The following is a 24,838-nucleotide window of genomic DNA, read 5'->3' on the forward strand; positions in this document are numbered from 1 at the left end:
AATGCAACTGATTTTTTTGTATTAATTTTGTATCTTGCAACTTTACTGAATTCGTTTATTAATTCTAACAGTTTTTTGGTGGTCTTTAGGATTTTCTATATGTAATGTCATATCATCTGCAAATAGTGACAGTTTTACTTCTTTTTTCTGATTTGGATGCCTTTTATCTATTTTTCTTGCCTAATTGCTTTGGCTAGGACTTCCAGTACTATGTTGAATAACAGTGGCAAGAGTGGGCATCCTTTTCTTATTCCTGACCTTAGAGGAAAAGCTTTAAGGTTTTCACTGTTGAGTATGATGTTAGCTGTGGGTTTGTCATATATGGCCTTTATTATATTGAGGTACCTTCTCTCTATACTCACTTTATTAAGTGTTTTTGTCATAAATGGATGTTGAATTTTATCAAATGCTTTTTCTGCATCTATTGAGATGATCATATGATTTTTATCTTTCATTTTGTTAATGTGGTATATCATACTGATTGATTTACGGATGTTGAACCATCCTCGCATCCCTGGAATAAATTCCACTTGATCATGATGTATGATCCTTTTAATATATTGTTGAATTCAGTTTGCTCATATTTTGTTGAGGACTCTTAATGGAGGCTATAAGAGTAGTAAGGAAATTGCTATTGGAGGCTGGAGAAGTGGTGTTATGTAGTGGCAAAATGTTTAACAACACTTACTTGCACTTGTGTACCTAATGAACTTGTAGATCTGGCGAAGGAGGTTTTCAGGCTGAATGTTCAAAGTGTCAGTTGGCTTCTTGCAGTGATGTACTTGTGATGTATGACAAAAGAAAGATATGTTAAAAAAGGAACTATTCAGTTTTCAAGCAGAATATAGAGGAAATGTACAGGACCTAGGAGAATCTCTTAACCAGCAAAAGAGCCTCAAATTAAGAAGTGGCTTCAGGAGCCTGCCTATTAAACGTAGCCTCAAGCTAAAGATCTAATCAAGATTCTGTGTTAAGGCTTCTAAAAAATTTAACATATTGCCTCATAGACCCTCTCATCTAGACAAAAGGACTTCTAAGAATCTTAAGGATGGTCTGACAGCAGCCATCTTGACAAGGCCCAAAGTAGACAGAGTTTTGTTTTTGAAAGAATTATAGATGTTGCTTTGTGGGAAGGAGTGAACTCCAATGAGAGTCATAGAAAACCCACAAAGTTTTAAAGAGAATCGTATTGATAAAACCACCACCAGCTTGGACTAAAGAAGGAGACAGTTCAAAATAAAAAAAAGCCTCTGGGCTCCCAACTTTCTATGGGCAGGAAGCAGGCTGAGAGAGCTATTCAACTATAAAGGGCAGACAGTTTCTGGTGGACAAGAAAGATTGACTCAGAGGTCAAAGCTGGACCTCAGAGTGGGGAGCCAAGAACACAGTGGCCTAGGAAACTACTCCAGGAAGATCAACCAGGCCCTAATGGAGAACTAGATCCTCAGAGTCAGGGTGACAGTGCTTGGCTGGCTTTCAGAATTGCTATGGACTAGTGACTGCTCTGCGCCTTCCGTTTTCCCCCTTTTTGAACAGGAGTGTCTATTGCAGTTATCATGTCCCTGTTTCAGCATCGTGTGTTGTGTATGTAACTTGTCTTTTTAGTTGACGGATCTGCAGGTAAAGAGAAGCAGCATCTGAAATGCCTCATCCACATCTGGGCCTAGTGTATATTACTAGGTCTTGGACTTAGAGCCAATGCTATAAAGAATGATAATGTGGGGAAAGGAAGTAAGTGTATTTTGCATGTCTGTGTGTGGGTGTGTATGTATATTGTTGTGGCCAGAGGGTGGATTATGATAGAGTGTTTCCAAATATGACTGCCAGTAATTTCTCCCATCCTGGCCACTCCTTCCATTAACAAGTAGAGTCTCTTTCCTCTCCCCTTGGATCTGGGCTGGCCTTGTGACTTGCTTTGGCTAAGGGAATACAATGAAAGTGATGTTCTGGGACTTCCAAACCCCGGCCTGAAGAGGCCTTGTAGCTTCTGCTTTCTCCCTCTTAGGATGCAGTCACTATGTAAAGAAGCTTGGGCCAGACCACTGAATGATGAATGGTCACACGAAGAGAGGGAGGCCATGAGCAATTTCAGCTGCCCCAGCTGAGGTGCCAGACATGTGAGTGAAGTCATCTTGGACTTTCCAGCCCCAGCCAAACTCACAGCTGAATGCAACCACATTCCTGACCCTAGCTGACATCATGGGGGAGCAGAAGAACTGTCCAGCTGTGCCCTTCCCAGATTGCAGAATTGTGAGAAGATAAATGGTGGTTGTTCTTTTAAGCCACTAAGTTTATGGTGGTTTGTTATGCAGTAGATAATTGAAACAGTTATCAAATGTTAGGCTATTTTCTGTTGCTTTAACTTCATGGGCTGTGAAGAAGTTGCAACAGTGTCAAACAGTCAAAACTTGTCTTGTCATGTTAGGTGTTTTTTCTCACTCTCTAGTCCAAGTCACAGTTTCTGAGTGCCACTTGGACATAGCGATGCCTCATCTGCTCTGTGGTTCTCCCAGGAGCTCCCAGCCCAACGTTTATTTCTCTGAAAGTGATAATTTCATAACAGCACACGTCTCTACTGAGATGTGAAAGGAGACATAGTGCCATCTGAAATAGCTACAGGAGAGATTAAGGACACAGAGCTTACAGACAATAATGGAAAATTCTCTTTTAGGATATAGTTACTTGTATGATCCATATCAGTGCCTTCTGGAGAAATGTCATGGGCAAAATATCTTTATTTAAAAGAACAGCAATATTTGTAATTAGGATAAATGAAATAAGGGAAAAGCCTTTGGACCACTGGAAGAATGGGGTGGTTTAAATTCAAACCTATAATTATTACATTTTTCTATTCTGTATTATTTAAAAAGCAGTGGTTAAACAGATAAAAATAGAGAAGACTGCTTAAAAATTAAAGCCATTGATTTAGATCTGTATTTGAAAGGTCAGTGTGTGGGAGATGAGAAAGGCACTATAGCAATCAGAGTGTTCAACAAAAGACATTTTAGCAGCAGGACCTACAAAGGACCCATCAAGTATATCACCCACATCAAGTTGCTGGTCATTTCACTTATCAAAGAAAATGAGAAAGGAATTTTCTTTGGATATTATGTGGGTATAGTAACCATACAGTTTTGGAATCAGCTGTTAGAAACTATAATTAAAGCTGGTTTATCATGTTCACTAATTATTCTATATAGTCAGTCTCCCTGAAGCTTTATATAATTCTCCATTTGTTACAAGCTTCTGTTTCTCCCTAGGACGTTCTAAATCTGGACATCTAAAGAACTGAAGTGTTTAGAAACCAATGCACAGTTGGCCCTCCATATCCACGGGTTTTGCATCTGCGGATTTAACCAACTGTGGATCGTGTATGTACTATGGTTACAATCACGGCTGGTTGAATCTGCGGATGCAGAATCTGCCAATACAGAAGGCCAAGTAAGGGACTCCAGCATCTGTGGATTTTGGTATCCACTAGGGTTCCGGGAACCAGTCACCCCGTGGATACTGAGGGATGACTATTGTAATATCTTTGCAACTGAATTTGAAAAAAGTATTTTAAAAAACTTTCTGTACATTAGATAGTAGAGGTTTCAGCTCTACCACCTGGGTAAGCAGATCTCTTGAGTAGAAGGAAAAAGTGAAGGAAAATAAAAATTGAAAAAGGATACATCAATATTTCCTTTAGGAACCTACTTAATGCTGGGAAGGGAAGGAAAGGAGGTTTTTATTCAGCAACTCCTAATAACCACCTGATATTGGTGTCAGGCTGGCCAAATATCTGCCAACATCGGTGAGCTTTTCATTCAACACTAGAGAGAAGTAGAGGAACCTAATGTTTAGAGTAGCAAAAAACTCATTTCCCATTTTCTTCCTTCAGCAGATGGAAGTGTTCATGGGCCAGTCTCGTATTCCAGCACTTTAGTGCTGGTGACGCACACCCTCTCTGCTCCAGAATAACTGTGCCCTGGGAATTGAAAAGGATCCTCTATCCTCATGCCTAACACAAACAGGGCAGGAATTAATCCATTTTCTTTCCTGGAAGTGGATTTCAGAACTTCTCAGATGCTGTGAGACTAACCCTCACATAGCGGAGGCTCCAGAGGAGGGGCAAAGTAGGGCAGTGCTAATAACATGGTTTCTGGGGGACAAGATCAGCAACCTGAGAAACAAACCTGGGACATTTTACCCCTCCCCAATCTACTTCCTTTCATTTAACTTCATCTTCATTTTCCCTTTCCCCACCTAGCAATAGTTGACTCTCAACTGCGCACAGCTCAGATTCTTACCATGCAGTCTAGAGGAACACCTAGAAATCAGGGACTCCTTATCCTTGGTTATTTGTAAAATAAAGAAATCTCTAGCTCACACTAGCCTGTGTGGACAGGATTTTCATCTTTGGAAACCAAATGGAGGCCTTGCACCTGCTCTTTCCAGGTTGCTCTCTATTTCCTTTTCCACTTGTGACCTTTGCCTCCCCCAAGCTGGCCAGGACCATGCACAAAACCAGCCTCCAGTACATATCAACACTGAAGATTCAGCAGGTTGCTAACTCCTGCAGAGCTCTTTTAAAAGGATGTTGTATATAAACGCAAAGTTTTACGGAGCCTCAGAGATCTCTAAGAACACTGTAAATACCCCTGGTTTAATTAGTAGTCTTGGAGTTAGGTAATGGCCTGTGGCTTCTAAGCTAGCTCTCTTGGGGTTTCTAGTCTTCAGGGGCTGCCTGCAACTATGATGTGCTCATATACAATCATCTTTCTCATAAACTGAAGAAATCCTCTTCAGACCTTCCTAGGCACCTACTCACAATTACTGCAATACACATGCAAATTGATTCCCATTCTCCCAGACCTGAAATACGACCCAGTGCCTCAGCCTAGGTCTCAACTCAGATACTTTTGGACTTAAATTGTCTCCCGGAGTTCTCTTCCCAGAGGAAAGAAAAGGAAGAAATTCCTAAATTGGTGTTGATTGATGCCCCTTCTGTCCAAGCAGAAAGTGGACAACTCGCTCTGCAACTGATCAATGTCGAGGTAAATGCGCTCCAGTTCTCAGCATTTCTGAACCAGTTCTCTCACGGGGATAGGTCAACCAATCGGGGCTGTAAGCAGACTTGACAGGTTTGTTCTGGGCTGACGGCCATTGACTGGGTTCTCCGACCAGAAAAGTCACTTGGCTGAGTCTACAGTAGGTGGGGCGCGCTCACCAGCTCAGGTGTAGTGACTGGAAGTTTGTTGCAACATCGGTGAATTCAAGCCGCGGGCTGCTGCAGGAGATACCCTTTTGCCCCGCGTAGCACAGCACCACCAAGTTTCGCCCTAAGGGGCAGGACGCTATCGAGGGAGTTGCGCCAGACCCCCGGGCCCAGCCCCTTCTCCCACGGTTGGGAACGCGCAGTGTTAGCCGACTCAGAGCAAGGAGTGGAATGTCTCGGCTTTGTAGCTTCTTCTGTGGGTAGCAGGCTAAGTATGGGACCAGCTTGGGAACTCTCGCTCGGTGGTCTGCAAGAATCAGCGGCGGCGGCCAGCGGTGCGGGGAGGCGGGGGCACGTGCTTGGATGTGGGTGCTTGTGTAACCAGCTCCCCAGGCGCCAGCCCCGACAGCGCTCCGGCGGGAGGCTCACCTGAGCCTGTTCTTCCGCCAAGACCCCGGAGGCTCTGGGGTCCCGCTGCCCGCACAAGGCGGGAGCACCCCGAGTGAAGGAAGAGAAGCACTTGGCTCTCGAGCTATCACAGGGGAATGGGAATTTGGAAAGTTCCCCAACTAGGAGCACACGTGACCGCCTCCTGAAAGTAGTTCCGACTGTAGCCCGTGTATCCCTCCACCTCCTTTTGAACCCTCCTAGGTCTCCTCGGCCCCGCCCACTCACAGGGGCTGCAGCTTCCTACCGTTCCGTACTTCACAGTCGGGCGCAGCAACCCGGGCTTCCAGCGTGCACGGCCCGGCTTGGGGAGCGCAGAACCTGGCCCCGGGGCGATCCACCCAGCCGGGTTTTCTTAGCGGCCCAAAAGGGGCGGGGCGAGGATAGCCTCTAAGGATCAAGCTGGAGTTCGACGCGGTGAACCGAACTGGAGCCCCGAAGGGAGAGATGCTGGGCTCCCCTAGGGGCAGATGTAGGGAGCCGCGGCGTGTATCCCATGCTTGGGGATCCGCTTTCAGTCCACTGGGATAGTTGTCCTTTGGGACTTAGATATTCAGGGGCTATACGCTCGGCTAGGAGCTTTCATTTTTAGGGCAAATGAACCGAATTAGGGGAAGCAGGAGGTGGGGCAGTGAAAGGGAGCCGGATGAGGTGATACACACTGGAGACACAATAGGGGGTTGTTCTTTGTGCTAAGACTGACACCTTGAGGACATGGGTGGGGGTGGGGGGAGAGGTGGAAATTCTCGGCAAAGGCTGCTGCAGTTAAATTCCTGCGAACGATTGTGATCCGACAGCGGTGCAAAAGGAGAGTGAAGCTGCAGGCCGTGCCAGGGAAATCTGGGGGTGGGGGCAGGGGGAGGGGTGTCCTCGCTGCAAGGACTGTCTCTGCGTTTCCCTGTACGCTGACCAGCGCAGTCACCTGGTCCTTTCCATCTGTGCACAGGTAACCTCAGACTCGAGTCAGTGACACTGCTTAACGCACCCGCCTCAGCTTTCACCTTCATTCCCCCCACACTTGCCCCACAACAGCCTACTTTGCCTCCGGCTGGGTTTCTGAGCAGAGGCCGAGGCTCAGCTCGTCCTCCCCGCCCTGCGTTGCTGCAGAAGCAGCCGCGGCAAGTGCAGCTACTGGCGGGCGCCTCGGAACAAGCCCAAGCCAGCCCCCGGACAGTCACACTGGGCATGCTCAGTGGCGCTTGCAGGTCCGGGGCTTGGCGCTCGCCCCCGGAGCTGTCGCTTCTGCCCGCTTCCTACCGCCCCTACCCTGCCCAGCCCAGTTCTTCCCTCCCCCGGCGGGGTCCCGTCCGCCTCCAGCCTCCCCTCGGGGTCCCGAGGCTCCCGGCGCGGCGGCGGAGGGGGCGGGCAGGCCGGCGAGCGGTGATGTGGCGGGACTCTTTGTGCACTGCGGCAGGATACGCGTTCGGGCGCCGGGACGCGGCTGCGCTCAGTTCTCTCCTCTCGGAAGCTGCAGCCATGATGGAAGTTTGAGAGTTGAGCCGCTGTGAGGCGAGGCCGGGCTCAGGCGAGGGAGATGAGAGACGGCGGCGGCCGCGGCCCAGAGCCCCTCTCAGCGCCTGTGAGCAGCCGCGGGGGCAGCGCCCTCGGGGAGCCGGCCGGCCGGCGGCGGCGGCAGCGGCGGTGTTTCTCGCCTCCTCTTCGTCTTCTCGTCTAACCGTGCAGCCTCTTTCTCGGCTTCTCCTGAAAGGGAAGGTGGAAGCCGTGAGCTCGGGCGGGAGCCGGCTGAGGCGCGGCGGCGGCGGCACCTCCCGCTCCTGGAGCGGGGGGGAGAAGCGGCGGCAGCGGCCGCGGCGGCTGCAGCTCCGGGCAGGGGGTCGGAGTCGCCTGTCACCATTTCCAGGGCTGGGAACGCCGGAGAGTTGGTCTCTCCCCTTCTACTGCCTCCAACACGGCGGCGGCGGCGGCGGCACATCCAGGGACCCGGGCCGGTTTTAAATCTCCCCTCCGCCGCCGCCGCACCCCCCCTGGCCCGGGCTCCGGAGGCCGCCGGAGCAGGCAACCGTGCCGAGGATTATTCGTCTTCTGCCCATTCCGCTGCCGCCGCTGCCAGGCCTCTGGCTGCTGAGGAGAAGCAGGCCCAGTCGCTGCAACCATCCAGCAGCCGCCGCAGCAGCCATTACCCGGCTGCGGTCCAGAGCCAAGCGGCAGCAGAGCGAGGGGCATCAGCTACCGCCAAGTCCAGAGCCATTTCCATCCTGCAGAAGAAGCCCCGCCACCAGCAGCTTCTGCCATCTCTCTCCTCCTTTTTCTTCAGCCACAGGCTCCCAGACATGACAGCCATCATCAAAGAGATCGTTAGCAGAAACAAAAGGAGATATCAGGAGGATGGATTCGACTTAGACTTGACCTGTATCCATTTCTGCGGCTGCTCTTCTTTGCCTTTCTGTCACTCTCTTTTATAACGTGGGAGTAGACGGATGCGAAAAATTTCCATAGTTTGGGTGACTATAACATTTAACCCTGGTCGGATTTCTAGATCAGATATATCTTGTCTCTTTTGAATGCATTCAATCTAGGGCGTGTTCTGCTAGATGGAACTCTTGCCTGGTTGCAAGTGTCAAGGCACCGATTGCTTTCTTAGTCTACCTGTGGGGTCTTTTTCTAAGTGCTATTGTCCGTTAACACAGAGTACAGTACACTGGTAGTGGATTAGTGAGCTCGGTGATCCGGTCTACTAAATGAACAGAAAAGTAGGCGCTTTGAGATTGAGCATATTTCGATTAAATCTTGGCTTTAGGCCCTAGATCAAGGGTATAGATCAGATTAAAATGAAAATTAGTGTTGCACGTACGCATGTTGCATCAGAATCTTGCAGTGATTGTTTTTAGTTTCCTGGGTTGCATTGATAGATTCTTTTAAAATGTGAGTTGTGGAGTGATTTGCATAACTTTAAGAATCGGAATCATTTTCAGCCTATGTGGTGCTCATTTGAGGCAAAAGTAGGTTTGTGTGTTTAAACTAAGTTAATTACAACTTTGAACGGCCTTTAGAAGTTTTGTAGTTTGAAATCAGTAGTGCCATAGTATACTTCGTAAGACGCTCTTATCAGATCTTGGTTAAATTTGCCTTTTTCTCTCCTGATGGGGTGATGTAAGATAGGGCATGAAATTTGCAGTTCAGTAGCATTTTGTATTCAGTGCGCTTGTCATATGTAATAGAAGGTAGATTGAGTGGTTTTTGACCCCAGATGATAATGTGTAGGGTCAAGGGTATTGTGTATAGCCAATGGTGATTGCAGAGATTAAACTTCAGTTCTCGCTTGAAATTGAAGTATTATTGTGATGCCAGAATTGCTGCTCACCTTATTTAGGTTTCAGGTCCTCTGACACCTTTGGGTATCCGTTAATTTTACTCTGACTTGTGTAGAATGTCAAGTATAACTTACCAGCTAATAACCAGAAATTCTGGCAAGAGTGGATTAGTCCAGCTTCAGATTCTAGATATGTTAGCTGTTTTCATACAGTGTATTAAATTTACTGAGTCAGCTTGTTGAATAAGACAGAAACCCAAGAATTTTAACGGTGTATAGTTTTGGTTGTCTAAAAGTTAGGTCTTTGTACTTCAAAAGATAGTGGTTATCAAAGGCATTAACTTTGCAGTTTCAGGTATAATAAACTGGTTTTGATCAAGGATGAGGATAGAGCCCTCCTGTTCTGCAGAATGGAAAGTATCACAGGAATTGAGAGTTACTGGTAGGCCAGTGTATAAGGCATAAAAAACGGAATTAAGTTATTGGTCTGAGGTGACTGAAGCATTTTATTAAGGCCTCTATTAAAGCCAAAAATTTGGTGATGTGAATTGTAGCAGTGGACAATATTTAGTTAAAATTATGTAATTGTGTAAGTGTTAATATAGTATTTTTAATAAAAATTCTCTCAGCAAATATCAGTAAACATTTTGTTTAAACGTAGGGTGACACTAAAGTGTCTATATGTCTTGCTAAAAATTGTGGAGAAGATTTTTTTTGGAAGAAAATGTTTTGTATCTGAAGAGGTTTTATTCCTTTGGATTATGCAGCTGCACATAAATGTGCACAGCTAATTTTGCCTAAGTTTTTGTTTTGAAATGAAGAGGAAGGTTACTGAAGAAGGCTTTATAGTGCACAAAACTTAACAGTTTTCTGTTAAGTTAAAAAATAATATTTTAAAAGAATATTTGGAAATTTTGGAGTCTGCGTTAATTGAAAAACTTTACTGAGGCTGGACTTGACCCGCTTGCCTAGAAGATAATTAATTATGGAAAAACTCTTCTGATTTGTAACTTATTTCGAAAGCAGTCTATTATTGGTGTGAATTAATGACAATCATCTAGATATATAGGAACAAATTAATTAAATGTTTATTTAACTTTCTTTTGAAAGCCCTCATTGAAAAAAATTTCTAGAATGCTGTTTGGTAGACAGGTTGCTTTTAGTATTCAAAGTACATTTATGCTATTTTTACTCTACCCATTTGATTTAAAATTACCAAGGTTATAAGACTAAAATTGTTCTACCACGTTCTTAGAAATGTGAGCAATGAGGTGATTGTCAATTTTGCCTTTCATTTCGGAGTATATGTGCCTCTATACATGAATTTTATGTGACTTAAAACTTTCTCTAAAACTGTACTTGTAGTTATGGTATGCATAGAAAGCAGTATCAAATATTGCATCAAATGACTAATAACACTTAATTTCTAGAGTTGTGGTTTTATTGAGCCAAATGTTAATATGAAAAAAAATCACTTGGGAAAAAGTCGGTGAAGGGCTTGCTTTTTTGATAGTTGCACTTCCAATAATTTTGATATGCCACAGCACTTTGGTTTGCTTGGTTTCACTTTAGTGTTTTGTGTTTCTTGTCAGGGAAGAAATTAAAATGGCCATTGAAGACTGTCTCTGGGAGGTTGTAGTATCTATTTCAGCAGCTAACCTGTTAAAAGTTAAATTCCTTAATGAAAGTAGCGATTGGAGTATTTTTATCTGATAAAGATTAATGAAGTGATTTCTCTGAAGAAAATTGAGGACTATAATTCAGTTTTAAAATATTTTCACAAATTATTCTAAAAATAATTTGTTGGTAGGGTTTTATTCTTAATGTTAGTCTGGAAAGTAGTGCTGAACATGAGACTATAAAAATTTAGTCTTTAGATTTTGTGGAAACTTTAGGCTTCTGTTGTATTTTTATTATTTGTTTGCGTCTTTTCAAATATTAACCTTCATAGGGAATATTTTTAACTTGTAGAGAGTACAGTGACTATTGAAGTTAGCCGTATTATCTTGAGATTAGTGATTACTCAAATGACCATATTGTGAGCTTTTTAAAAAAAGATTTTATTCGCAGTTTTTATTTTACACTGTTTTGTATATGCTAAGTTGTATTTCTTTCCTGAACATGACTGGGCCACCTAATTGCTTTATGATAATTTACAGACTCATTTTCATAAAGCTTATTCAAGAATAAAGCATATCTGAAAGGAGAGTAATTTACAGTTTATACGACTCAACGTAAGGAAAAAGGAATTTTATTGCTGTCCGTTGCAAAAGTTTGCACAATAGTACAGTCATCAATGCAGATTTACATTGCTTATAATATACTAAATAATACTCAGTGAGTAAACATCATAAAATATGGTGAGACATAATCACCTTAATTTTAAATTTAGTTTTAGAAAGATAGTAGAGAAAGATGCGTTTGTATTTTAGAATTTTATTTTAACAACATGAGAAAGGTAGCTGCTGATGTTTTAATATTTGTGTGGAACAATGTGTCTGCTTTTTCCTAATAACCACATAAAATATGCAAACCTCTAAAGGTTACAGAATTCCTTACTTTTTGGAAGTGAAGTCTTCAATTCTCATTTTCAAATGTTCTTATTTTGATATTTGCCCCATATGCTATTTTATTTGGTGATAGCTTAATACTTTTTAATAATTTTTAAGCTACTTAAGAAGTAATCACTTCAGTGACTTTTAATGCAGGAGTATTTAGTATGGGAAAATCAGTTCACAAAGTTGAAACATTAATTCACTCTCAGTAAACATTCTAGCTTAAATTTTTACCTCAACCTTTTTAGTAAGACAGAAGCGTAGGAGATGTTTTTGTATTAATATCGTATGTGAAATTGGAGTTTATAAAGAGAAATTTAGAAGTGTACATGCAGTTTTTCATTTACTTGAAATGTTAGGCCTTGGCCGTACTATAAGGATTTAGCTTCCAGAAGATATGTTATTAATGATAGTACAAGAAATTTATTTGATACCGTATTTTTTTCCTGTAGAGACCATTAGTTCTGAAGTTTTATTTCTATTTCATAGAACCCACACTCTATTCACCTTTTCTTCCTCCCTCCCCTCCTGTCTTTTTTGGTTAAACTTGATTTTAAGTAGTCAGTATTGGAGAATTCTTTTGTGGCCTGAATTCATTTGGAAAAGGTGTTAGAATTTGTTCTAAGGGTAGTGTCTTAAGACATTTGTTATCAGCTTGTGAGATTGAGGTCAGTAATGATTTCAGTAAATATTCAGTTCTGTTTTACAAGTGCTTTCTAGGAGGTAGCTTTGAAATTAATGCAGTTGCTGTCAGAGGTATCAGTAATGTTGAGGTTAGACTGAATAACCTTAAGTTGGTAAGGATTTGCTGAGCAAACTGATATCCTTAATTCTTTATATAAGCCATATTACTGCCACATGGGTTCTTTGCTAGGTGGTCAAAAGTGTTTTGGTTTGTAAATAATGATTCTCTTTGTAAGTATTGAATATATGCACTTGCTAATGTAAAATACTTTCATTTGTCAGGGAAGATGAAACTGGTATATTGGATTTAACTATTCACCTGTCTCCTAATTTTTTGAATTTTTTTCATTGATTACAGAAGCGGTATTAGCAATTTCGTTCTTCTAAAATAATTTGCAGTAGAATAAAAAAAGGCTGTTGGAAAATATTAATATAAGAAGAATAAATGTAATTTAGGGTTGAATTCATTTTGGATGGGAAGTTTTAATTTAGTTCAGTATAGTTAAGATAGATTCTCTTCATTTGCAGCAGTTTGCATTAAGAGAGGGGTAGACATCTTCAGGGTATTAGGTATACCTTTGTTGGTAGTGTTGAGAATATTGACAGATGGATACTGTGGCTGCATCTGCCATCAGAAGAATTTTCTTAACCTGTACATAGTGTGGAAAAGAAGACTGTTTCTGTCTTATATTTTAAATAGTTATACACTTAATTATCATCAGGAGTTATCACTTCAAATATGGACAGTGAATCTAGCTTACAAGTATTTGAATACTCTGTGTATATATGTAAATAAATACAAAGTTAGAAAACTCATAATATTTCTTAGAAAAATGACCTTCCTTCTCTTTAAAGAAGAGATTACCTTGGTTGATATTGTTTTATAATTTTCAAATACCTTTAAATCTATTTTAAATTACATTAAAAGATTGAGTATTAGTTTTATCTGCACAATGTGTGTACATTGTTTCATTTTAGGGTGGCAGTGTAGGCTCTGAAGTCAGACTGCCTGTCTTGATATCTTGGCTCTGCCACTTAGTAACTGGATGACTTTTCATAGGTAAATTAACCTTTCTCAATCTATTTTATCTGTAAAATGGGGATATTGGTACCTCCCCACGTAAGGTTTATCTTGAAGAATAAATGAGATAGTATAAGTAATTCACTTAGCATAGTACCTGCCACATTGTAAATACTTAAATAGTCATGGCTGCTCTTAAAAATTATAATTTCAGATTACCCATGTATGAAAAATTATTTGTACTTTCATTTAAAGAGGAGCAGTGATTGTAATTGAATTTCCTCAGTTTTGGATATGATAGAATTTTGATTGGTTCAAGCTATGGGTGATTTTTAAAATAGGGGTATTCTTTTAGGAGCTCTGAGTGTAATGTGTCTGTGATTTTGCTGTTTCATCACAAATAGAATATAAATCTCTGCTCACTCATACCATTGACCAAAGAATAGTTAATCATGCTAAACAAAAAGTATTTGCTCTAAAATACTAAGGTAAGATGAAAACTTCCTATTATGGCATAACTAAGTAGAAGTTTTAAAAGAAAAATTTGTTACAGTATTAAATTTTCTGTCGTGTTAAAGGTAGGTCAACTAAAATGTCATGTATTTTTATTCACAAAGAATAATCTCTGCCTCAAATGAAAGAAACCTTGTAATGTGGGATATGAGAGTTATGTAAACTGTTTATCAATAAAGGTATATTTCTTAGCATTTCTTTTTAAGTTCAGATTTTTGGAGGAGTCATGCAATTTTGCATGCCAAGTTACATTTATTACAGTGTAATTTACACTTAATATAATCTGGCAATGCATTAATATAATATAGGAATTTAAATTTAGTGTTAAACCTTTGTTTAATTGTGTCCTATTTTTACATTTGATCAAGATTATTAGTATAATTTTTGGCCCTAGAAATGAGAAGAAAGAGCTGAAGGATTTTTTTCTTCATTCTTAACAAGTATGGGAAAGGATGGAATAAACTTGAGACCTGCCTAGTAAAGGCCATTACTTGTGTATAGGGATCATTCTTTTTTTTCCTTTGCCTTTGCTGGTTTCCCAGCTGTATCACAGTACTCTCAATAGTGATACACTTGATTTCCAGTGAGTTTTTTGTGCTTGCTTATTTGTTTTGCGTTGCAAAATGAATGGTGCTCTGTCTAATTATATATGTGATTTTTACATGTTTTGTTATGTGTTGTATAAACTAGCTGTATTTTTGGTCCAAGTCTAGGACCAAATTGTAGAATTGTAGAATTGAACTGTGCATTTTGACATCATCTGGGAAAATAGAATTGTCTAAAACTCTCTCACTTCCTCTCTCACTCTCTTTAATGCTACATGCACTTAGGTTTTTGCTTTATACCATTACCCCAAACTTATAGTTGATTTATATTATTAAAGCCATTCAGAATGGTTTCGGATTTTATTTCCTTTGATTTTTTAGATTTTCAATAAGGTTCTCTCTTTTTTAGTAGTAATTGCAAGGATTGCATTCTGCTAATTTTATATGTTTAAGATTTTTGATCTTTTGAAGAGGATATAATTTAAGATGTTATAAGCATTGCGATTTGAATCAGGTATTCTTTAAATGAGATGTATTCTTTTTGTTTTTGTTTTTGTGAGGGAGATAGCCCTGAGCTAACATCCATGCTAATCCTCCTCTTTTTGCTGAGGAAGACCTGCTCTGAGCTAACATCTATTGCCAATCCTCCTCATTTTTTTTTTCCCCCAAAGCTCCAGTAGATAGTTGTATGTCGTAGTTGCACATCCTTCTAGTTGCTGTATGTGGGATGCGGCCTCAGCATGGCTGGAGAAGGGGTGTGTCGGTGCGCGTCCGGGATCCGAACCCCGGGCGGGCCACCAGTAGCGGAGCATGCACACTTCACCGCTAAGCCACGGGGCCGGCCCTAAATGAGATGTGTTCTTAAAGTGATTTATAAATATAGCATGCATGTTCAAAGTTGCAAACAACTCTGCCTTAAAATGTATGCAGTTTTTTTCCACTTAAAATTCTTTTGTTCTCATGAATTAGTGAAACTTTTTGAGTATTCTAGTTACTCTGAACTGATTGGAGAATAAATAAATAGAGTTGAGGGGCCAGCCATGTGGCGGAGTGATTAAAGTTCCGAATGCTCCACTCTGGCAGCCTGGGTTCATGGGTTCAGATCTCTGGTGCAAACCTGCATCTCTTGTAAGCCATGCTGTGGAGGTGACCCACATACAAAATAGAGGAAGATTGGCATAGATGTTAGCTCAGGACTAATCTTCCTCAAGCAAAAAACAAAAAAAAAACAAAGAGGAAGATTGGCAGCAGATGTTAGTTCGGGGTGAATCTTCTTTAGCAAAAAAAAGAAGATAGAATTGAAAACTTTTCTACTTTTAAAATGAAGTTTGGGAGATGTTACTAAGCTTGATTTTTTGGTGTTTATTTTTTTAAATGTGTATTGGTGAATTACTCTACTCTGAGTCTATCAGAGGAAAAATGGGATGCCTGGGCTTTTCTGGTTTTTTTAATAATGTCAAAACAGTACTTTGCCGTGGTTAATTTAGCCATGTTGGAAAATTTATTTACCATTTTTACTTGATCATTTATGAAATATGAAAAGAATGAGGACTTGTGTCAGCAGGGCTTTTTTCTTTTTAATTAATGTAATAGAATTAGCTAGCATATACCCTAACAGTGTCTTGTGTGTGTTTTGTATTTTTTTATTAACAAAGCCTTTTCTTAATCATTAGCTCATTTGATTTCGCAAAGAAAAAAAGAGGTAACCTAAGAAATAGACAGAGCAAGCATTACTTTCCTCATTATTTTGTAGTATAGGAATCGTAGCTCCAGTCGAATCAGTAACTTGTTAAAGGCTGATAGAAGATTGAGTCCAAAGACGGGTGCAGGATTTTTGGGCACCTGGTGCAGTATTTTTCCCATTATGTTGCTTCAGTGGTTCTCAAACTTTAGAGGGCATGAGAATAGCCTGGAGGGTTTGTTATACCATAGATTATTTGCCCCACCCCCAGAGTTTTTGATTGGTTAGTCGGGGTTGGGGTCTGAGAATTTGTATTGCTAACAACTTCCCAAGTGATGCAGATGCTGGTGGTCTGGGGATCACACTTTAAACCACTGTATTACATTATCTCCCTTCAAGTGAATCCTTAATATATCAGCTCCTTTAGTTAGTAAAATTTGCATGTACGTTATCTAATTTGATATGTAACCTGTAAATAGCTCAACATGGCAGATATCCCAATTTTTAGAAAGGCAGCAGAGTGGAATAGAAGGAGCATAGATTTGGGAGTCAGCTAGACCTAAAGGTTAGCTTAAATCCTTGCTCAGCCACTTATCAGATGTGTAATAAAAGGTACACTAATTAACCTTAGTGAACCCTAGTTTCCACATCTCTAATGTGGTGGTGAAAATCCTTAACTTGTAGAGTGGTTTTGTTAGAAGTATAGGTTAGATGTTTTCAGAATACTGATTGCCAGCTGGGAGTGATCCCCTCCCACTTTGGGCATTTGGCAATGTCTGGAGACATTTTTGGTGGTCACAGCTAGGGGGTCGGGGTGGGGTGGTGATACTGTTGGCTTCTAGTGGGTAGAGGCCAGGGATGCTGCTCAACATCCTACAACGCACAGAACAGCCTCTCCCACAACAAAAAATTATCTGGTCCAAATTGCCAACACTACCGAGGTTGAGAAACCCTGGTTTAGAGGTAAAAAGTGTTTGGTACATAATAGATAAGTGTAATATTCAGTAAAAGTCAGTACCTTTGCCCTTAGGTTGTGGTATTTAAGAAGGTCAAATTTCAAATAAATGATGAGAGTAGGCTTTTAACATCTAGATTTTCTAACTGCCGCTAGGCCAATATTCTTTATAATAAGAACTTTGTCCACAAAAGATATCCCTGGTAACAAAAAAGGTTTATTTGAAGAAGGCTCATGTGTTATTCGACTGATTGTGAAAGTGCTGCTTTGAACTTCTTTTAGAAAAGGCTGAAGATGTTTTCAATAAATGTGTAAGTGTAATGCACTGTATTGAGAAGGATGTTACATAGAACTGCTCCAACAGGATGAATATGCTTCATTAAAAGAAAGCATTTTTTTCTTTTTTATATGGCCAGTAGTTTTAAAGTAATCCGTAGCTTGTTTCCTTTAATTATATTTGTTGAGCTGATGGGAGATACGTTGCTCCCAGTATACTTGTTTTTTGTTGTTTAATGCATTCTTTAATCTTACACTTCTTTATTTGAAAGCTGCCTTTCTTATAGTCAGGTATGGTGAAGTTAAATGTGCTGAGGTAAAATGGCAAATTTCTGACGAGTTATAAAAACTCATTTCTTTCCAGATAAAGAAAGTAGGGCTGACTCTAAGGTTCTCTGATGTGTGTGTTACATTCTTTTCTGGACCCTAAATTTGCTATGTCAGCCCGTTGAATTACAGTGCTTTATTTATTTAAATTAAAAACTTGCATTAATGTGAAGTTTTTAGAAAAAATTGAGATGGAGTTTTAGATTAGTCCAGAGATAAGAAGATGCCAAGGGAGTAGCTTAGTGGATTCTGAATTTTGTTTTGTTTTGCTTTTAGGGCAAACATAATTACGAAAGTGTTCTAGGAATGGATTGTTTGCTATGATTTTTTTCTGTTTGCTTGATTTTACAATTTACTTGGCCTCTCACTTAGCACAAGCAGAATAAAATGTCAAGGCCTATTTTAATAATTCTTATGAAATTTAAATTTTGACTGTTATGATTCTTTGTGAAATTACAGGAGGTATTCAGAGATACTGATAAATATTTGAAAACCAGGGCTGCTAATCATATGATTAGCTTCAAATTTGTTAAGAAAAACGGCATTCGTTGCTGTAATTTAATTGAATAAGGCTTATGGTGTTTATTTCAGTATCTGAATAAAAAACTCCATTTGCTTACTGTACTTCAGAAAATTTCTTTCATAAAATCACAACAAATTAAAGAGAGCTAAAAAAATATTACCCATTGTCCTACTTCTCTAAAACTTCATGTTTTCGTATTAGCTTCTAGTTTCGTTCATATGTATCTATTTTAAAATATAATTCAGCATAGTGAACTTAGAGGTGTGCGAGTGTGTTTTAACAATTTCCAGAGCACCTTATAATTGCCTTAATTATTTTAAATGGTGAAGTCATCAGAAATATTTATTTCCCTGAAGTTATACATTAAATTTGTTTCCAATATTTGGCTAATATTTTTTTATGCTATTTTCTGATTTTTCTTTAGAGTGGATTTAAGATGACCTAAGTATTAGGAAATACTTTCATGATTTTGTTTCACAGAATCATAATCTGTTACACAAAAAATTGCTGAAGTGTTGGAGTTTTGAAGCTTTTTTCCCTCTTATTTACTTATAGGAAAGCGATTGCATATTGAAAATTTTAAGCATATTTTACTTATTTAAGTGAGGCAAAATAAAATTTATTTAAACACTTTTGACCTGTCAAATTCCCTTTCCATATTGTAGGAATATTATATTGTGTTGAAATTAAAGTGGATATAGAAGTGATTCGAATAGACTGTCACATCGTTTTATACTAAAGTGGTTATAACCCTTGTTGCTTTCCTGTCTTTAATCAGAAAGGATATGGCTTGTCATGATGTTACTGTACCCTGGAGTATATTTTGAATGATATAGTTTATATTTGCATAGTTGCCTCAGTAATTGGTGATATTAATTGATGAATGTTTGTGCGTTGGCATTTATAATCAGTTTTTGTGGTCAAAAATTGCATTTGTTAGTTTATGTCAGATTTTATTTTTAAGTGCCAAATACTAAAACAGAGAAATAATTTTAACCATACTAGCTAAATGGTAATTCTTTCTCAATGAATTTATTAATTCATGTAGTTAGAACAAAAAATATTGAGGAAGTAACAAACTCTTCTCTTTTTTAAACAAAATTACTCGTTAGAGTAACGTTTTTCCAAATGGGATAAAACTGTTTCAATTCTTAAACATAAGAAAATTTTGATCTGGGTGTGGTATAAACTTTCTTGGGTGCTAATGAAAACATAGGGAAGGCAAAAATATTTTGTTTGTGAGCGTATGCATGTATGTATTTTGAAAACTCATGAAGCAATCTAACATCTGAATAGTTTTCATGAACTAGTTGTGGGAAATCTATATAAAATAAATAACTTAGTATACAGGAAGTATGATACAGTTCTGCATATCTATGTTCTGTCCAAAGTGATCAAAGTTATGTGTAATATTGTAAAATAAGGTGCTCGTTATTAAGGCTATTTGGGTTCTTTTTAATACTGAAAAGGTCACACAGATTGTGATTATGGTGAAGTGTCCAAGAACGAAGGCTTGCCATCTGTTACTCAAAATAGGAAAAAGTTAAGATAATCTAGTGATATAAATGGTTTATGACACTTCTGTTTTTGGAATCATCTATTAATTACGATTTTTAAAAACTAATATCAAATTTTAAGCTTTTGCAAAAATGAAGCTTAATGGTTATGTTGGTGTTTATATTTTTCTACTAAAATACCAAGACACTGGTGGAGAACTAAAGATTAGTAATGAAAGTCTGGCTTTCAGTCATTTGCTTTTACAAGATGGGATATTTAAGTGGAAACATGATGTTTTAACTTGAGATATCAAGTTATGCAAGATTTTGATATTTTTAAACTGTAATTTTCCTAACAGTTAATATATAGGAATTCTTTATTACAGAATTTAATTAGGGAACTGATTTGATAAGTATTTTTTAAAGATTTGCTTTAAATATTTTTTCAGGTTCTCTGCTTTTTTCTCCTACAACCCAATTCTTGTCTGTATGCTCGTAAATGAGTTTCCCCATTTAAAATTTTGTTGTTGCGTTTTAAGCCACTACAGAAGTTGTTTCTATAAGAATTTCTTTTTACCCCCAAGAACTTGGTCTTGTCAAGTTGCATAGAAGTCTTTAAAATTGCATATTGGGCTTAATAGGATCTGATTAATTTTAATCTACTTTGTTTTATTTATTATGTTGACATTGTTTTTATTGAGAAGTTTGTTGTGCTAAGTGATTACTGTGATCAGAAATAATATTTCAGTTTAGGTATGGTTTTGAATTTATATTCTCAAATGCAACTTTGTGCCTGGGGCCTCTATTTTTTGTGCAAGAAACATCTTGCCAATTTCAAATTAATGACTGATTAAAGTAGATTGTTTTACTAACATGAGTTTATAGAATTTGTTTAGGCCTGAATTGTAGGCCATGAAAAGAATGATACCTTTTTGGACCTTGTTGGACAGACCTAGATAATGTGTACATAGATTTTCTCTCTTACATTAAGTGAGGCACATATGTAGGTGAGAATTTATCCAAATACTAAAAGTTTAAAAGTCTTTACCTGTTTTGTTTACTTAATAATATTCAAAGAGTATGAGATGTTAAGAGCTCCTTTCCCTTGTTTTCATTTCTATCCCTCCCATCCAACTATTGGTAATTTTGTCTCTCTGTATGTTAAACTTCATGTTTTTTAAATGTTTATTTACTGGTTTAAAAAGTTGACTCAATTTGTTTTTTCTTTTACATTTCAGCTTAATTATTTTCTAAAGCTATTTAGTATGTTCTCCTTTGAGTATGAAGATTCCACAACCAATCATGATCAGTAATTGTAGTTTTTTTCTGCACTTGCGATAATTGGATTCATACTAAAGCGGTATCCCTTCAGGAACAAGCATTTATAGGTAGCTGACTAAAATTAAGAGTGTTAATCTGTTCAAACCAAGCAATGTAGACTTACTCTCATCTGTTAGTATGTTTTAAAATTGCCTGTTATTAAATTTTAAAATATGAATTTTGACTAGTATTTTAGTATATGTAATTTCAGATTTTTTCGATAATCCACTTATCCAAGCAATTATAAAGTTGATATAATGATTAAAGTGCCTTCAGTGGGAATATAAATCATATTTTACAATATTAGCACAAGGCAGTTATCATAAAATCAGTAGTATGATGCTTACCAATATAGTAATGAATGCCAGTATGTGTGCCTTCATATTTTAAAATCCATGTGTATTTCAGTTCATATTGTTCTTATTCAAATTAAAATACTGCACTTAAGCAAAACTATTTTTGCCATTTGGAAGAAAAAGCAAGCAATTTCCAGGTTTAAGACATTGAATAAAGAGACTTGATTTTATTATATTAAAGCCAAATATACAATGAAGCAGTCTAGTACACACTTGTTTGGAGCTTTTCTTCTTTAAAATGGCTTCAAATTAACAAAGCTTTTTTTGAAAGGTAAATTGGATTGTTAGAAGTAAATTTAAAAATTTTGCAGTTTTGGCCTAATTAATAGGAAAAAGAAAACCCACTTGCCAGAGAACCGTTTGTTCTAATACTTAGTTTTCTTTTTTTTTTTTCTTTTTTCCCCCAAAGCCCCAGGAGATAGTTGTATGTCATAGCTGCACATCCTTCTAGTTGCTGTATGTGGGACACGGCCTCAGCATGGCCAGAGAAGCAGTGTGTTGGTGCGCGCCCGGGGTTCCAAACCCGGGCCGCCAGCAGCGGAGCGCGCGCACTTAACCAATAAGCCACGGGCCGGCCCAGTACTTTGTTTTCTTATTGCCTTGTGCGTGTGGTAGTTTTTGACTATTAGGAAATTAGTTCATGGTTGCATGTAAAAGATCAGTGGAGTTGGAAATCTTGGAATCTATTATTTTTTTCAGAATGCAGTTTGCTAATATTGAGTGAATTGCTACTAAATATTGCTAGGGCTTTGTTCTCAAACTACTGACACATCCCTTGGCATCTTCTGTGCCTTAACTGTGTGAATGTCTTGTTTCTGTAAAAGTTAGTGGCCTTTTGTCTTTTTGCATAGCTATAGAGTGGCCAAAACCTGGTGTTTTAGGTAGTCACTTCTAGTAAAATAAATGGTAAAAGCATGGCTTTTATAATAGAATGATATTACAGAAGTAACTTATAAATCTAATATTGAATATAAAGATTAGAGCTTAAAAGATATTCTATCTACTTTATACTAATGTTATAATTTTAACTTTTATAATCTTTCGTATGCTTTTATGATTTTTCTGTGGAAAATTAGTTAGCATTTGGCTTAGTTCAAGTATATAATGTTGACAAGTATGTCTAATGCCTATTGTTGAACTGATAATCTTTTTGAAAGTTGTTTTGTTAGTTATAGCCATATTTTGTTTGATTTGTCATTGGTAGTCAATCTTGCATGTTTTTTAGTGGGAGCAAAACCGTAGGGGGGTGTGTGTGTGTATACATGTGTATTTTAACAGCAGCAGAGTTCTGAAACAGGAAATCACTCTTATCGTATTCATCCAGAGACCTAGGAAGAAGGTAATTGTTTGGTATACTCGTTAAAACCAGTTAGTTGGGCAACTTAAATTTTTAGAGGTTCACAGATGTAGCCTTGAACAGTTGTAGATACATTATTTCATAATTAACAACTACTCTGAAAAAAATTGATTAAATTAGTTGAGGGGAATAATAATCCCTCAGCTAATGCAGTAAAAAAATTGTATTTTGGATTTTAGAGTAGTGCTAGCATTATCAGTGACTTGATAAGGATTTTTCTGTGGTTCTAATTTGCCGAAATTTAAATAAAGGTCAGAGTGCCTTGATTGTTCCTTTAAAAAGTAGTTTTTTTAACTGAGTATAATCTTAATATATCTGGCTTGAAATGCCTTCAAAATGATTCTTAAATTTAAACAATTCAATAGAAATAAGTTAATTCTGTTTCAAATGTTTGTCACTGGAAATTATCTTTCCCTGTTTGTTAATGTACATATGCATATAATTACATACTTGTAATCAGTGTTTTCATACTAGTCCGTGGTCTCTCTTTTCACAAATTAATTCTTATCTGTCAATGGGTACTTGTCATTTTTAAAGCTGTGTAAGTAAAATTTCCTCTAAGTACCGTGGTGTGCTGCTGTGCTTTTAGGGTTATTTCCATTTTTTTCTTTTATAAACAGCACTATTGTGAATATCTTTGTATAGTTTGCTTTTTTTTTTTTCTGGTCTGTTTTCTTAGAGTATATTGGTAGAGTGGGATTGCTGGAATAAAAGGTATAGCAGTTTCATAGCTCTTTGTTACAGGTTGCGTATTTCTTGTCAAATGCACCAATTTATAGTATTACTACTGGGTGGAAGAGTTACTAGCAATTCTTGATGTTACCTTTGAAGAATGTGATCTTTTCATTTAGAAAGTGAGATCTAAACTATTTCCAAGCAAAAATGTATGTAAACTTTTCAGTCGAGATAAGTTGGTATAATAAAAAATATGAAAGTTGTTAGGTTCAGATTGGAAAAGTAGAAAACTTCAGTAGAGTTCATAAATTATTTGGCAGTCAGTTTTCCTTTCTGGTTTGGCACTGCTAGCAGATAATTAAAAAATGTTAAAAGGAACCTAAAATTTATGCTGAAGTGAATTTAAGTTAATATTTGAGATTCCTTCTTTTATAATTTGTTTATAAAAACACCATATTGAGTTGCCTTGTGATGAGACATGTAAATTAAAATTAAATAATAGGACGTTTCTAACTCATGCAACCTCAAGTAATAACAGTCTCTTATTTATAATTGTAGAGCCCTTTGTGCTTTTATAGATTTAAAGATATTTCCAGATATCTGCTTTGATCCTTGAAACAACCAGTGAAGAAGTTACAGCAAGTGTTATTATCATTATTTTACAGAAAAACGAAACAAAAAACGTGAGGCCTAGATATTGAGTAACTTACCTGAAGTCACAGGCTTTTAAGTTGCAAAGCTGAGAATGGAACTTTGGTCTTCTATATGAAATGAGAATATGCATTCAGTGCTTAGTACAGGGCCTGGCACCTAGTAAATATTTAAATGTTCTGTGTCCTGTGTTGTTCCTTCTTTATTCTTAAAATCCTCATTTTTTGGAGTATTCTTCCTCTTAATATTTCTGTAGTTCACGCTTTTGTACCTATGCACCCTTTTCACTTTAGAAAATAAGATTTTAGGCTGCATTAATTTGGTCTGTACAGGAATGATTATATGCTTTATATATTAGGACAAATTGTTCTTCAATAATGAACAGTTAGCGCTTGATCAACTGGAAAATTCAAGGAACTCCTATTTCTGCTTTCCTCTCAATATGAATCTTCAATTTAGAGATCAGGGTTTAACATACTTAATAGGGAAAAATAAAATCTAGTAAGAAATATAAAATCTTTCATTAAATGAGAAAATCATAGAAGTCCAAGAGAGTGGCTGGTATTTAAAGCATAATTTGATTAGAAAAGTTGATAATATGGATCTAACTGTGACATATATTTGTTTCATTTAAACTCCTTAAAATTTGTTGAAAGAAATGTAAACCTGATGTAGCTTATGCGTCGATAGCTGAATTTCTTTTCCTCTCACCTGAGGTTTAAGTGTCTGTTGGTTGAAAACACTGACAGAAAGCAGGGCAAAAGCTCCAGAAATTCCTGGAAAATAAAATTAGATGGTGAAGTCCTGATGTTTGCTAACGCGCTTTCGATTCCTGTTGTCTTCTCTTGTTAGTCTGGCTTTTTTCATTCCTCACTCCTGCTGCCGGTTTAGCCTCACTGTTCCTCTTGTGAGCCAGGCAACTTCAGATTAGTTTTTGATCACTACCTCTCTAAATCTGTATGTCACTTTCTATTTGTCCAGTCGT

At 38.1% G+C, this 24,838-nt stretch overlaps 2 protein-coding genes across 2 annotated transcripts in view; one reads left to right on the plus strand and one right to left on the minus strand.

Moving 5' to 3' along the window:
• Positions 1–2,924: 2,924 nt before the first annotated feature.
• On the minus strand, positions 2,925–6,834 carry KLLN (killin, p53 regulated DNA replication inhibitor). Its single transcript, XM_058544374.1, is given in 4 exon segments — positions 2,925–5,535; positions 5,537–5,878; positions 5,881–6,191; positions 6,351–6,834. Coding segments are annotated over 4 exon segments (1,464 nt in total). The 3' UTR covers positions 2,925–5,208.
• Positions 6,835–7,230: 396 nt separating this feature from the next.
• The window catches only part of PTEN (phosphatase and tensin homolog), a gene marked incomplete at its 5' end in the record, with an annotated part of 91,173 nt that continues 73,565 nt past the window's right edge, over positions 7,231–24,838 (plus strand). Inside the window, one exon of the mRNA XM_058544375.1 lies at positions 7,231–8,017. Coding sequence (XP_058400358.1) covers positions 7,231–8,017 — 787 coding nt within the window. The remainder of the gene's footprint in view (positions 8,018–24,838) is intronic.

This window comes from Diceros bicornis, chromosome 6 (assembly GCF_020826845.1).
Source record: "Diceros bicornis minor isolate mBicDic1 chromosome 6, mDicBic1.mat.cur, whole genome shotgun sequence".
Taxonomy (NCBI): Eukaryota; Metazoa; Chordata; class Mammalia; order Perissodactyla; family Rhinocerotidae; genus Diceros; species Diceros bicornis.